Source organism: Leucoraja erinacea, chromosome 25 (genome assembly GCF_028641065.1).
Source record: "Leucoraja erinacea ecotype New England chromosome 25, Leri_hhj_1, whole genome shotgun sequence".
Taxonomy (NCBI): domain Eukaryota; kingdom Metazoa; phylum Chordata; class Chondrichthyes; order Rajiformes; family Rajidae; genus Leucoraja; species Leucoraja erinaceus.
This window is the reverse complement of record NC_073401.1, coordinates 26,055,005-26,070,047: the sequence shown is the minus strand read 5'-3', so window position 1 is coordinate 26,070,047 and position 15,043 is coordinate 26,055,005. Positions and strand designations below refer to the sequence as shown.

At 41.3% G+C, this 15,043-nt stretch overlaps 1 protein-coding gene across 1 annotated transcript in view; it reads right to left on the bottom strand.

Annotated features, from left to right (window-relative positions):
• The window catches only part of naa25 (N-alpha-acetyltransferase 25, NatB auxiliary subunit), a 60,887-nt gene extending 45,844 nt beyond the window's left edge, over positions 1-15,043 (bottom strand). Inside the window, exons 1-3 of the mRNA XM_055655300.1 lie at positions 14,895-15,043; positions 2,316-2,401; positions 732-870 (exon numbers count right to left, since the gene is read on the bottom strand). Coding sequence (XP_055511275.1) covers positions 732-870; positions 2,316-2,401; positions 14,895-14,952 — 283 coding nt within the window. The 5' untranslated portion in view covers positions 14,953-15,043. The remainder of the gene's footprint in view (positions 1-731; positions 871-2,315; positions 2,402-14,894) is intronic.

The following is a 15,043-nucleotide window of genomic DNA, read 5'->3' as shown; positions in this document are numbered from 1 at the left end:
TTTTTTGAACCAATCTCTTTAGTTTAGATGATCAACTTTCTCAGATTTGTATGCAACAGGAATGCTGTTGATCTTCTGCCACATTTAACATTTAAATATTTACAGCAGGAGAGAAAAGTAAAATATTCATTGTTGCGTTCAAATGCTGGCAATAACAGGCACTAGTATACCATAGCTTTAAAGAACATAACTCCAGACTTCTGAAGGGTTTCGACCCGAAACATTGCCTATTTCCTTCGCTCCATAGATGCTGCCTCGCCCGCTGAGTTTCTCCAGCATTTTTGTCTACCTGAGCATTGTGCATGTTTGTTCCTTTTCCTGAAAATATTCTGCTTAAGGTTTCCAAAAATCTTTATTTTTGGGTATTAAAGTTGTCTTCTGCATATCCATTGGCAGAATTATAGCTCCATCTTATAGCTCAAGTCAATTAACAGAATGGGCTTCAGGCATGGTTGATTCGTCCCCTCCGTCTCCAAGGCAAAAAGGTTCTGCACATAATGCTAGAAATCTGTACAAGGTCCTCTCTGCAACTGTCACCGTACCAGAGTAACGTCAGTGAAGAAATGAACACATTTAAGTTGCAATTTTCAAACAACCTTCAAATAAAATTTCCACAGTTGGTTCTTAAAGTTTATAATGAATTATAAATTACACTGATCAAAACTAAGATTCAACGGATCCCACAACCCTTATTGTTCTCTATTCTCTCATATCCTTCCAAAAGAACATACGTCTGTGCATCTCTCGATAGAGAATGGTCAGGGCCTGTAAGGAGTTGTCATCGGTCGGTTCAAGTGCAGCTACTTCCTGTGCCAGAGTAAACGCCTCTTCTTGCTTCCCTGTTCGCTGTAGGCCAATTGCTTTCAGAACCTTTAATGTCAGACCACAAAAGGAAACTGTCAGGACTCTATCCACAAACAGGTATTCAATGATGCCAACAGGCTTAGTTAGCACATTGATATCAATATCTACAGAAAGGAAAAAACATACCCAAGTTCATGCGGTGGTCATGCTTCTCGAACTCAATGTTGTTAGTTCACAAGTTCAGACTACTACAGGTCCACCACTGACTTCCCAACAACTGGTGATCAGGCACCCTCTTTTAATCTGGCCAAAATTTCGAGAGCGGACTTGAAATTCTCCCCTAGAAGTACCCCCAAATGTGGCACCAAGGCTGGGTGAGGCGGCTGAACTCGACCTCACTGGGACTTCTGTGTGGAATCTGTGAGTTGAATTTGCCTCCTCTAGCCAGGGCTCTGGAACTCTGGCCCGGCTGGCAGATCCATTCACATAGTCGACTTCTGAGGCCGAATTTCCAGGCCGGTATCTAGGCCCCTCAGCTGCCTAGGCAGACTGTTTCGGTATCGTTCGACTCCTCTCAGAGGCCGTGGCCACTGTTGGTCCGGCTACACGGACATTCCAGAAAGCCTTTGGAACCAAGAGTGCTGGAAAATCAGTTGTGGTCCTGTACTTGAAGATTTGTACAACATATACATCATGCACAACTCAAAAATCTTTTTAACGTTGCGGACAGATGGCAAATTTTATCCAATATCTGTATCATGAGTAGAAGATAACCATTTGTGTATGGTTAGGATAGGAGTTACATTGTTTATATCCATAGCCTTACAAATGGCAGGACGTGCTTGGCTGGTGGCAGAGCCTGCTTGTGTTTTTTTGTGTGCATTATGACAGATGCGATCAAATTAATAAATTAAAAAAAAAATTGAAATAACTCCAAGCATTCAATCCTGACCCTAACTATTGCCACAAGAGCGAACAATCTCAAAATGTTGAATGCAAAATGAAATTGAAATTATTGATATTAACAAATTCATTCTAATTTCCTGATCCAACAATTGAACCCCAAATCACTGCTGAAATTACCTTCAGTTAAGAATTATAAAAGGATAAGCTTTGTCTTAGCTGAATGGTACTCTTTCTATTTGGCAATACAGTGCTCCTATCATTTAAAAAAAATGACTTGCTGCATTCAAATTCATGGAAGACAAGTATGAGCTTTGCAAATGCTACACATGAATCACCAAGAAAGCCGTACAATCACTGACAGAACATTCTTGCGCCTTGTCTTTAACAGTACCAGGAAACCTATCAACTAAGCTAAAATAGTGTTCCAAATTGCAAATACATTTTCCAAAACGTACATCTCCAGAAAATATTTATCTCTGACAATGTTTGCTGTTTTATTTCAACTATTTAACAGGAACACTTCTTGTGTATATGTCCCAAAGTGCATAACTGAAGGGGTCATACAATATTTTGTCCTTGAAGAATCTATTCATATCTTTGTTTACCTTCGCACAGTGAAGATCCTTATGCTTCTTGAGCAATTTGTCAGCTTGCTGGATAGCCATCTTGTTGTTGCCATTGTCTAGATAATCTGTCCAACAGATAGAACATGTCAATTTTTTGGTACATGGTATCTAAGACAAAGGCATCCTTGCAACAGAATGCCATGGAAAACTTGTGCAGTACTGAAAGCATCAAGATTTCCTCAGTGTAACCACAACATTATTAAAAGAAAAACAACACTAACACCAGCATCATTCCTCGGTGCAAAAGATAACAGCGTTTTCTTCAATACTAAGCTTAACACTCAAAGGACATAGTAAAGGGCCTGTCCCACTTGGGCGTCATTTGCGCGTCACGCAGATGGCGTGGGAAGATTTTGTATATCCCAAAATCCTGGGGCGCCACGTGCGACTGCCTACGTCACCACGCACCATGCGCGCGTAATGCGTGACGCATAAATGACGCGCAAATGACGCCCAAGTGGGACAGGCCCTTAATGCATGCAAGAAACTGGTAAATACCCCCAGGTCATCCAGAGCAATAGCCCTGACCATTGACCTTTGTGTACAACGATCATAGAGCATGTGTGTCCTTACTTTCACTACCTTATGGTTCTTTGAACTGCCCATTTTTTAAAAATCATAATTTACAGTAGATTTTATACCACTGATCACCATGCTTGTCGTAGCAAAATTGAGAGAGACAGCAATATTTGCAATCGCTTCTGGTCCACTCATGAGAAACAGCCATTACTTTGCCGATACATGACTACAAAGATCAGCAATTGGTCATACTTAAAGAAATAAATGCCATCGTTTTCTCTGCATCAATCACAGCTATTAGGCTGTAGAATCAAGGAACTGCAAAGGTAGACAAAAACTTTGGAGAAACTCTGCGGGTGAAGGAAATAGGCAACATTACGGGTCGAAACCTTTCTTCAGACTAATAGAAACTGCAAATACTGGTTTACACAACAGGACACAAAGTGCTGGAGTAACACACTCCAGGGTCAGGCAGCATCTCTGGAGAATGTGGATAGATGTTAGAGGTTACCAAAAATTGGAGAGTTTAATGTTCATACCAATGGGCTGTAAACGACCCAAGTGAAATATGAGATGCTGTTCCTCCAGTTTGCATTAAGCTTCATTTTGGCAATGTCAGTCCCAGGGTAGAAAGGGGGCCTTGGGAATGGGAAAGGGAGTTAAAATGGTTAACAACTAGGAGATTCAGTAGGCCTTGACAGACCGAGCACAAGTGTTCGTCAAAATGGTAATCGAGTCTACGCTCGGATTCCCGATGCATAGAAGGTTGCTCATTTTCCACTCCACAACTTCCAATACTCATTTCTACCTTGCCAATAACATTTTCATCTCTTATGCTCATTTTATAAAAACACTTAAACCTTTGGCTGATTGATGGACAATAGACAATAAACAAAAGGTGCAGGAGTAGGCCATTCAGGCCAGCATCGGCATTCAATGTGATCATGGCTGATCATCCACAATCAGTACCCCATTCCTGCCTTCTCCCCATATTCCCTGACTCCGCTATCTTCAAGAGCCCTATCTAGCTCTCTCTTGAAAGTATCCAGAGAACCGACCTCCACCGCCCTCTGAGGCAGAGAATTCTACAGACTCACAACTCTGTGTGAAAAAGTGTTTCCTCATCTCCGTTGTAAATGGCTTACTCCTTATTCTTAAACTGTGGCCCCTGGTTCTGGACTCGCCCAACATCGGGAACATGTTTCCTGCCTCTATTGTGTCCAAACCCTTAATAATCTTATACGTTTCAATAAGATACCCTCTCATCCTTCTAAATTCCAGAGTAGACAAGCCAAGCTGCTCCATTCCCTCAGCATATGACAGACCGCCATCCCGGGAATTATCCTTGTGAACCAATGCTGCAGTCCCTCAATAGCAAGAATGTCCTTCCTCAAATTAGGAGACCAAAACTGCACACAATACTCCTGGTGTGGTCTCACTAGGGCCCTGCACAACTGCAGAAGGATCTCTTTGCTCCTATACTCAATTACTCTTGTTATGAAGGCCAACACATTTGCTTTCTTCACTGCCTACTGTACCTGCATGCTTACTTTCATTGACTGATGAACAAGGACCCCCAGATCCCATTTTACTTCTCCTTTTCCCAACTTGACACCATTTAGATAATAATCTTCCTTCCAGTTTTTGCTATCAATGTAATAACCTCACATTTATCCACATTAAACTGCATCTGCCATGCATCTGCCCACTCACCCAACAGTCCAAGTCACCCTGCATTCTCATAGCATCATTCTCACAGTTCACACTGCCACCCAGTTTTGTGTCATCTGCAAATTTGCTAATGTTACTTGTTATCCTTTCATCTACATCATTAATATATATTGTAAATAGCTGCAGTCCCAGCACCGAGTCTTGCGGTACCCCACTAGTCACTGCCTGCCATTCTGAAAGGGACCTATTAATCCCTACTCTTTATTTCCTGTCTGCCAATCAATTTTCTATCCATGTCAGCACTCTACCTCCAATACCATGTGCCCTAATTTTGTCCACTAATCTCCTATGTAGGACCTTATCAAATGCTTTCTGAAAGACCAGGTACACTACATCCACTGGCTCTCCCTTGTCCATTTTCCTAGTTACATCCACAAAAAATTCCAGAAGATTAGCCAAGCATGATTTCCCCATCATAAATCCATGCTGACTCAGACCAATCCTGTTACTGCTATCCAAATGTGCCGCTATTTCATCTTTTATGATTGATTCCAGCATCTTCCCCACCACCGATGTCAGGCTAACTGAAAGCTTCCATCAAAATCCAATCATTGGAACACAGAGATCCAGAGGTAAAATGAGGCCACAGATTCACAGCTTTGGAAATAAAATTAAAAGATAAAAATCTGAAATAAGATTTTAAAAAATGCTGGAAAAGCAGAGCAGGACAGGCAGCAACTGTGGAATGAGAAATGTTCAGGATCAAGGCTCCTCCATCAGAACTACATACTTTTTTCAAAATGGTCCGATCTTCTGGGGAATTCCTGTGTTGCTTTTTTCCTCCAGCAGACAGCAACTATGCTAATCACCTTTCACAACTTCAACCTGATCCTTTGTTTGTTTTCTCTCTAATTACTCTGATTAATTTATTAACCAGATTGGTCTAAAAACATTGGGATCATCTGGGAAATCTTGGCCTTGCAATATATTCCCCTTGCACCACTCATCTCTTCCTCACACCATCTGCAATCTGAACCCAACATAATTCTCCAATTTTAGGTAACTACAAAACCTTTCCCCTCTCCCTTCTTTCCCCACAACAGCACCGCTCCCCCTCGCCCCCCTCCCCTGCACTAATTTCTCCCCTCTCTACATTTGTTCTCTAGCTTCACAATTCGCAACTCAATCCACTTGTCTCACACCTTCTGTCCTTACATCTCGGGCCTTTGTCCAGAATTGTCAACCATCTGTCTATTAAAAACACCTCTCATCTGTAGCCACCAGCCAGGCTTGTCTTGACCCTCCTCTCTGCCAGCTTCCTCTCCCCCAACACTACAATCAGTCTGAAACATCACCTACCCATGTTCTCCAGAGAAGGTGCCAGACCCTCTGAGTTACTCCAGCACTGTGTATTTTCAGAACAGCATTTGCAGCTCCTCGTTTCTTCATATTTTCTTACTTCCTGGTTCTGACGAATGGTCTTTGACTGAAAATGCCAGGTCTTGTTTCTTTTTCCACAGATGCTGCCTGACCCGCTGAGTGTTTCCAGCATTTAAATTTCACCACACTGGAGCTGCCTCCTGATTGCTCCTTTCAAATACAAACGTATTCTTCACCCAAACAATATTGTAAAGTTAAATGCATGAAAATTATGATCTCACAGAGCCCAAAACCAAAGATCTTTGCCCAAAACAGCAGCAAACCTTGAGGGTGGGGCACAACCCTCATGCGGCAAGTGTTTTTAATAGGTAGATCAGACAGATCCATCTACACAAGATCTATACTGAGTATCATGGCATTAGTCATATCCTCGGATGGATTTAGCCAAGAAAAATCCTTCGTCTTTTAAAAATATCATGTTTGCGGGTTTAATAATACCACTGAAAGTCATTGTTATTTTGAGATGAACATTCTTTTGTTTTCTTGAAACTGTAATTTTAACTCCTTTTGTTTCAGTTGGCTGAAAACAGCAGCAAATGAAAGCAACATCCCTGATTAAAATGAAGCAACCTTGCCCCAATCAAAATCTTTAACCAAGAAAATGGAAGGGGAGGCAACACTAATCAATAAAAGCTCTTTCAGTTTAGGAACTCCAAATGCAGTACACCTATGAGTGGCGCCATCAATCTATCCATTCCCTTCACAGATGCTGCCTGGCTCGCTGTGTTCCTCCAGCACTTTGATTTTTTTTTAGTAGGTAATTCCAGAATCGACAGTTTCTTGAATCTCCATGCTGCAATCAGCTAGTTAAACCCAAACAATAACAGAGGGAATTATGAAAAAATGCAGTGTTTCATATACAACAGGTCATAATTTTGGAGGAAGTGTGAGATTGTGGATTGAAGATTGGATATCAGTTTGAAGACAGTCAGAAAAATCTTTTTTTTTTTTTCAGGGTGGATGGACGTAAATAATGGAAACAAGATCAGTTTCTGGCCCTCAATTATTTACTGAGCAAGATGGCTCTATCCTGCTATGCATTGCTGATTTAAGTATCTGCCTAAATGCCTCTTTAACATTGTAATTTTATCTGACTGGCACATGAATGCAACCAGCCTGGTGCAGATATAAAATACTTTACAAAAAATACTATGCAAAAAAAAATCTCCTGTATCCCACCACCATAAAATTACACTCTTGTTTTTGATATTCCACCATGGGGGGGGATGTTGAATTTTGATGAGATGATTTTGATTACCTATCTCTCATCCACCTATGACTTTACGTACTTTGTCAAGTCACACTTCAGTCTCCTTCACTCCACGGAAACCAAGCCAGCCTATCGAATCTCTCCACCCCACCCCACATCATCACCAAAATTCTCCAATCCAAGCAACATCCCAATGAATTTCCTCTGCCCCCTCTCCAGTCCAATCACATTCTACCTGTGGTATAGTGACCAGACCGCGCAGAATATTCCGACTATGACCTCATGTTTGGAAAGTTACAACCTGACATCCCAACAACTATATTCAATGCCCCAATCCATGAAGACAATCATGCCATATGACCATCACCATATTCACCAGTATTTTGACTTGCAGGGAACGATGGACTTGGACCCCATGTCCATCTGTTCAACATTTTTAAGTAACCTACCATTTACTGTATATACTCTGCTCCTATTTAGCTTCTCATAATATTTGTCGGGATTAGATTCTCTCTGCCAATTCCTAATTTATCTACATTGGTGTAGTATTAATCAAGGTTCCTCACCATCTACAACCCCATTTTTTGTGTCATCCACAAACTTAGTAATCATTCCTCCCCACATTGATTTTCGATAAAACCTTTTTCCTACAAATGAACAGACCTGATCTAATTTGCTGCAGCTTAATATGTTTAGCATATTAAATCAGTGGCATTATTTGCAAGAACATATTCTTTGTAATTAGAATGCAAATTATCCTGAAGTTATTACTTAAAGAGCTCATTATTAGGACAAGTGAGCAGTCATTCCAAACACAATAAAACAACTATCATTAGATTTTAAATTATTTTTGAGTGCCTTTGTGTGGAAATCCATTTTATTAGGGAATCGTCCTTAGATAGGTCAAACCATAGGTTGAGGGGGAAGAAGCAGAAGGGGAAATGTTAAAAAGTTATGATGCTCCACCCTTGGATCAGGATATCCTGCATTCCACAAGCTATCCCTCAATTTTCCAAGTTCATCATACACAGTACCAATGAGTCATTGACCAAGAACACACCTGTATCTTACAATCTCTTTGAAACGTGCAGGCATGACTTCTGAAGTTCACAAACCAAGTCAGAATCTTTCAAGTTTTAAGAAAATCACCTTTCATTTCAAAACTCTTGTGAGTAAAGGACAATCGTATTTAACTTCCCCTTGCACTGAACAGCTAAGTGCAGAAATCAATCTACTGGGCTTTGCTTTATCATCCCTTGGTGCAGACAGCAGAGCAGCATGAACACCTCATACAATTGCAACGCCTCGCTATTCTTGCTTCTGTAAGAAGCCTGTGCAAAGGTCAGCATGATGCCTACCATTCTAATTGCACCTGAATACTCTGGCATTGAATGAAATATCTTGCAAAAATCCCATGGCAAATCAATAAGACTGTATAATATGTAAGAAGGAACTGCAGATGCTGGCTTAAACTGAAGATAGACACAAAAAAGCTGGAGTAACTCAGCGGGACAGGCAGCATCTCTGGAGAGAAGGAATGGGTGACATTTTGGGTCAAGACCCTTCTTCAGACTACATAACATTTTTTTAAAGACCATTTGCTACATAGCTCACTCAATTATTCTGCCTACATCCATTTGTAGGACCATACTTTACCTTTTAGCTCCCATCATCAAAACTGAGGCTATTATTTATCTCCTTATTGGCTCATATATTATAAGTAAATCAGGGTGCAGTTCTAACCTTGCAGGATCTCGGCAGTATCAACCTGTCATCTGACCCATTTATTTTTTGTTGTTTTCAGTCCTTTCGGAGATCCTTTATCCTTGATAATATAAAAACCTCTTTATGTCTTCTCATCAAAATTCCATTTAAAAATCAATTGGATTCTCTCATATATATCCTGGCCATTTCTTCAATAACATGACTAAACTTAGAGTCATAATCAGAGTTATGCAGCACAGAAACAGACCCTTTGGTCCAACATGCCCAAGCCAACAATATGGGCTTCGTAGGTTTGTTCCATTTGCCTACATTTGGTCAATATCCCCAAAACCGTTTCAATCTATTTAACCATCCAAATCACTTTTGAAAATCACAATTGTATCCACTTATATAGAAGCAGCATTGTGAAAATAATTCCTATCCATGGTGATTGTCCAATCAATGTCAGGTTTCTTCGGTACTTAATGGAAGTATTAACATTTTCCTTATGGCCATCTGGTCCACATACTTCTCATTCATTCTGCTCGCATCTTTCTTAAGTAGAAATTCCCATCAACAAGGATTCTTTCAAAATTTACGGAATTTTGAAAGATGATTGTTAATGCACTTCCTTGCTAGCCACCTCTATCGTCGTCCAGACACAATTTGACCAGAGTGTATTGGTCAGTGTTAGTTCCAATCAAATGTTCCAATACTCTCTCTTCAGTAACATATTTCTGCACTGCTGTAACTCTTGAGACTCTCTTCTTTCCAATTATTATCCCTAATTATATTGGCGCACAGCAATGAATCTTTCACATTCTTCTCTGGTTTTGAAATCTCATAACACACAAGGTTACTAGATGGAAGATCTAGACTTGGTGGGCTGAAATACTTGATTCCGGGCTATATCTCCATGGCTATAACCTTGCACTGGGGAGGTAAAATTAGCTAGTAGGAGCAAGTATTCTGTGAAAGTCACCTAGCCTATGTTTGGGTCTTGCTGATGTGAAGCACCAAATGCAGTAGATGAGGTTAGAGGAGTTGTATGTGAACGTCTGTCTCACCTGAACTACCCTTCCCATAGCAACCTTTATCCTGAGCCTCCACTGCCAAACTGAGACCACACACAAACTGGAGGAACAGCCCCTCGCATTCCATTCAGGTAGCTTACAACATAACATTCTCCAATTTTAAACAATTTTAGGATAAGAGAATACACATTTTCCAAACGGCAAAACTTTGAATGTCATTTTTTCTGAAATCAAAGCTAAACCTCACTCCCAGCAAATAAGCTCAACCCATTCACCGAAACAGAGGTGGATTAACAGACATTTTATGTTCAACTTTGTGTGCCTCTATGCTGTTCACATTGTTTTCTATTTTCAGTAAGGTGTTACGTTTAAACAGAAAACCACAGCCTTTATAATCAAAGACCAATTATTATTTCTTATGAACAAACTGGAAAAGCATGCGTTGGTTCTATAAGAAGAAAGATTAACAGAAATATCAGTTATAGTGTCAAAAATCATGATGGTTATTTAGGACCGTGAGGAATGGTGGGATCCACTGATTCTGTTCACATTCGGAGAATAACAGAATGAAGAATCAGAGAACTAGTAGTTGGGAATGATTTATTTGCAAATAGAAAGTTGTGGTGCGTGGGTCTAAAAAGGAAGCACGGAGTCCAGTGTTTTGAGAGGCACCTTTAATTATGTTCCTCCCAGTTGTAGGGAAGACCAAACAAGAGAAAGATGGCACCCAAACCCCTGCCTTTAAACCCTCTGGCTAAGGGCCGCCTCCGGACTGAACCACTCCCGTGCCGAGGGGTTCCACAGTATGATGGCACGACCCTTGGGAGCCGCCACAGGACCCCCCCCCCCCCAGAACCAGAGGCACGAAATGCACCGGCGGGCGCACGACCCAGCCGGCCCGCGTGCGGAAGTCAGCCGATCATGGGGTTGGCGGAGGCATAGGTGGAGGGACAGGTCGAGGGACCGGCGGGAGGACAGGTGGAGTGACAGGCGGAGGGAGCCGTGAAGGGGGGCGCCCTCGAGGCCGAGGTTGGGCAACCAGCACCGGCTGGTCAATGTCCAGGTGCGCCGGCTTCAAACGGTCAATCAACACTGCCTCCGGCCGGCCCCCCATGTCCAGGACAAAAGTCGACTGCCCGTGTTCCAGCACCCGGAACGGGCCCTCGTACGGCCTCTGGAGTGGCGTCCGGTGGGCATCACGGCGCAGGAAGACATATGGGCAGTCCCTGAGGGCTGATGGCACGTGTGGGCGAAATGTCCCATGGCGGGACGTCGGGACGGGTGCGAGCCTGCCAACTCGCTCGCGAAGGCGCTTTAGGGTGGATGAGGGCGTTCCCTGCTGCCCCGCGCCAACTCCCGAATTCCCCGGGCACCGTGATTATTTGACACAAACTGGAGGAACAGTCCCTCACATTCCATTCGGCTACTTCAGATCTGGAACATAATGCTGTGTTTATGATATTGTGGTCACATATATACTGGGCAGGCTTCACAGTATCCTGTGACAGGTACCAGAAGGATCTACTGATCTCTGTTGTGCACATTGGCATGATAAATTTAAAGAGGTTGAGAGCCTTGCCACAAAGCTGTGCACCAACTGGATCTCTTCCATAAATTTGCTGATGGGCTATATCAAGTCAAAAGCAAAGCCTCTCAACCACATCACTGCACAGCAGTGGAGGAAAAGTGCAAACAACTGCTAAATATCACTCAGAAACAAGTACCAAAAAAAATTATACACCAGAAATAAGACGATTGAGGCACCACTTAGTCCACCCTTCTTTGATAAGAATTCAGGATGATTCAATTTCATTCCAGTTGTTTATGCTCCGAGGTGTCAGATGAGGCTCAGTTGGTTTTCTATGCCATCTTTGAATGTTCCCTCTCCACTCTGCTCAATCACGAGATGTTGGCATTTTTTCCCCCAACCTCAAAGAGGCATCTATCTGGAAATCTCTTTCTGTGACAGTGCTTGGAATTGAATGCGTTTTGGATACTGATATCAGGCCGGCAAGCAACATAGCCTGCCCAATAGAGTTAACCGAGTGTAATTAAGGATTCAATGTTGAGAATGTTAGCATAGGAGAAGATACTTTGTTGGTTCACTTATCCTGCCAGAGGATTTTACAGTGGCAACGATGGTGATCTCTCCAGTGGTTTGAGGGACCTATGTTGCCCAGCAGACGATGATTTTTACACTGAGCTTGTAGTCTTGATTTTCAGCACATTTTTCTTCAGTTAGCCAAAGATAATGGTATATTTTATCACTGAGAGGTGACTCCAAAGATGTGGGAAGTGGTTCACATTTCCCCCAGAGTCTCACAGTAGGCATTTATTGATTGGCGATGTGGTATAGTGGGGACAGGCCTTCAAATACGTGCATATGAAAGTATCGCTCAGTATAGCTCAACTATTGAGGCTGGGAAAAAACTTCATTCTGGAGCAGAGGGAATGAAATTTAAGAATTTCCCATCAATTCAGTACATTAGCTCCAATGAAATGGGAAGTGAAGTACAGTAACGCTGCAAGAATGAATAAACATTTCAGGACAATGGTGCAGCTTCGCTTGGCGCCAATCGATAACGAGATTGGTTATTTTGTGGACCCTTCAGTGAGGGGCATCAATTACTCTTAATTATTTTTTACAAAATGAAGCTGCAAAGAAAGCAATACATATTCAGTGAAGCAATCTAATCTGAATTAAGTATTTGATCTTTCACTGAGTGATCTGAGGCTCAGAAGAGCAACATGGCGATGAAGGCGAGGAGAGTTGGGAATGAAAGGGGGCAAGACATCCAGAATTTTGTTCACTCCTTCAATATTGAGTTTCCTTTAACTATTTGGTGAATGAGATTCAGCAAAATGACAGGTATCCATGACTGTTTTTTGATATTACAAAACAGGAAATAATTCTACATATCCATAGGTTTTTCCCCCCAGAAGATTTCATTTTATTCCTTTAAATACAAAAGGTAATCATTATTTTGCAAAAGGATATTTTAAATGAATGGCTTTCATCACCTTGACATTAATTATGTGTGGGTGACTGATATATTAATGAATGTTGTTTTTTGTATCCTGAAATCACAAGTCATCTCTATTGAAGAGTATTGTAGTAAAGTTGTAGTAAGATTTGCAGTAAAGTTGCAGATTTAGTAATACAGAGATCTGGACTAACCATCATGAGGCATGAGATAAGATTCACATTATAACATATATGAAAATTAAATTCATAATAATCTGGGAAAATCCCTAGATATTAGTAATGATGATCAGAAATCTGCCAAACCTAACCTATGTGCGAATCAAAAATATTTGAAACTGCTCAACTGCCTAGAATGTCCAGATGACAAGATAAAACACATCAATCCAGATCATGAGAAAATCTTGATTTTTGAACCTGTCAGCATTCCATTTAAAAGTATGCGATCACTCAAGCTCTCAAGCAGGGACAGAACTAATGCAAACTACCAGACATTGCTTACGTCTTCAGTTTGCTGCAATCCCGCAGTAGAAAGAAGCTATCATTCAATTTTAAGAGGCTCTTTAGATGTATATTTACATGTTTATACCACAGTTTTACAGATTTTAAAACACATTTCCAGCATCAAATGCCAATACATCAGACTTTCCAATTTCAGATCCAACATCACTAGGCAAAAGCATCAACAGCTTTTTTTCCCCAAAATTTTCAACCCTAAAAAAAAAAATCAGGAAAGTAGGCGCAAGAGGTAAATGAGTACTTAAGAGAAAGTTGTTTATTGGCTAATTGATGGAGGTTACAAATGTTCTTTCCCACTTCAGTGGTTTGTGTGCTTACATTACAGGTATATTGGCCTGCAACCCCCTTAAAATGCTATCATCTCTCTTTCTTCCTAATTAAAATTAATAAGACTTTCTTCTGTTTAAACCTCACCTCTTGTATCTATTGTTGATAAGAACATTTTGATATATATATATATATATCTCTCTATCTGTTGCCTATTGAGAGGTTGCTACATTATTAAGTGGCACCAAATATTATTCAAAATAGATGAGAACAATGGATGTTTTTATCCTAAATAAATTGATCAATAATTATTACCAAACCTAAAATCAAAACATATCTAGTGTTAGTTGAAGTGCTCATTTGTACAATTCTAAAATCATAAAACCATAACTATTAGATCCTTTTGATGATCCATCATTGATAAACGATTTTCATTACATTTAAAACGAAAAGTATTGGAGTAGCTAAATGTTTAATAGGCAATGAAAACAGTCGCAACAACGATCCACATCCTCAAATGCAGTCACATAAGCACTAAGGGAATTAATACATAAGAATTTAAATTTGTTAGGGAAAAAAAGAATCTATTCCAAATCCTCCGCGTTAATTCAAGTGAGTTGTTGCGATATCCTCATTATCTGACATTTACCCGAAAATCACAGAGTTCTTACTATGTATCGGCAATCTGCTTCCGCGACCAAAAACACCCGGCGGCAAAACACCTTCAAGATGTGACTTCCAAACTCCATTCACTGCAGCACAACTCCAGTTTACATAAGACTTGTGCAAAATAAGTGCAAAACGATGGGATGTACTCGCATAATTTTATTTGCATCCCATATTTTCACCTAACTATAAAATTGTCCCAAAGCCCCATGTCCATCTGATGGGGAATCAACAAGTTCCAGTGCCACACTGGAATACAGCCGTCTGGACGACCCTCGTCTAAATACATCCCTATTTACTCAAAAATATCGGTAATGGGAATCTCACGCTGACGCCTGACTGGCAGTCTGGAGAAGCGCTCATTAACAGGTTGGGTTCCCGAGTGTTATGTAACTCGAGCTCCAGGATATATCTGCGGCCTAGCAATAAAACGAGCCGCTGTGCAAAACTAGCATCGCGTTCCGCCGCTGGAAACGCTGAGCCTTCGCTGTGGTTGTATGACAGGGCAAATGTTGCAGGTACAAGAGGAGGAATGATTGTATTACCGTATATCGGACGCAGCCTCCTGTCATTGGGATCTTGCACATGGCTACGCGCCGCCATGATGACTCTGTGCTACTGCACATGTGCAGTCGCAGTCCCGTCCCCCCCGCTCACTGCGCATGATCGCTGCTGAGGGAGAGCAATCCAGCTC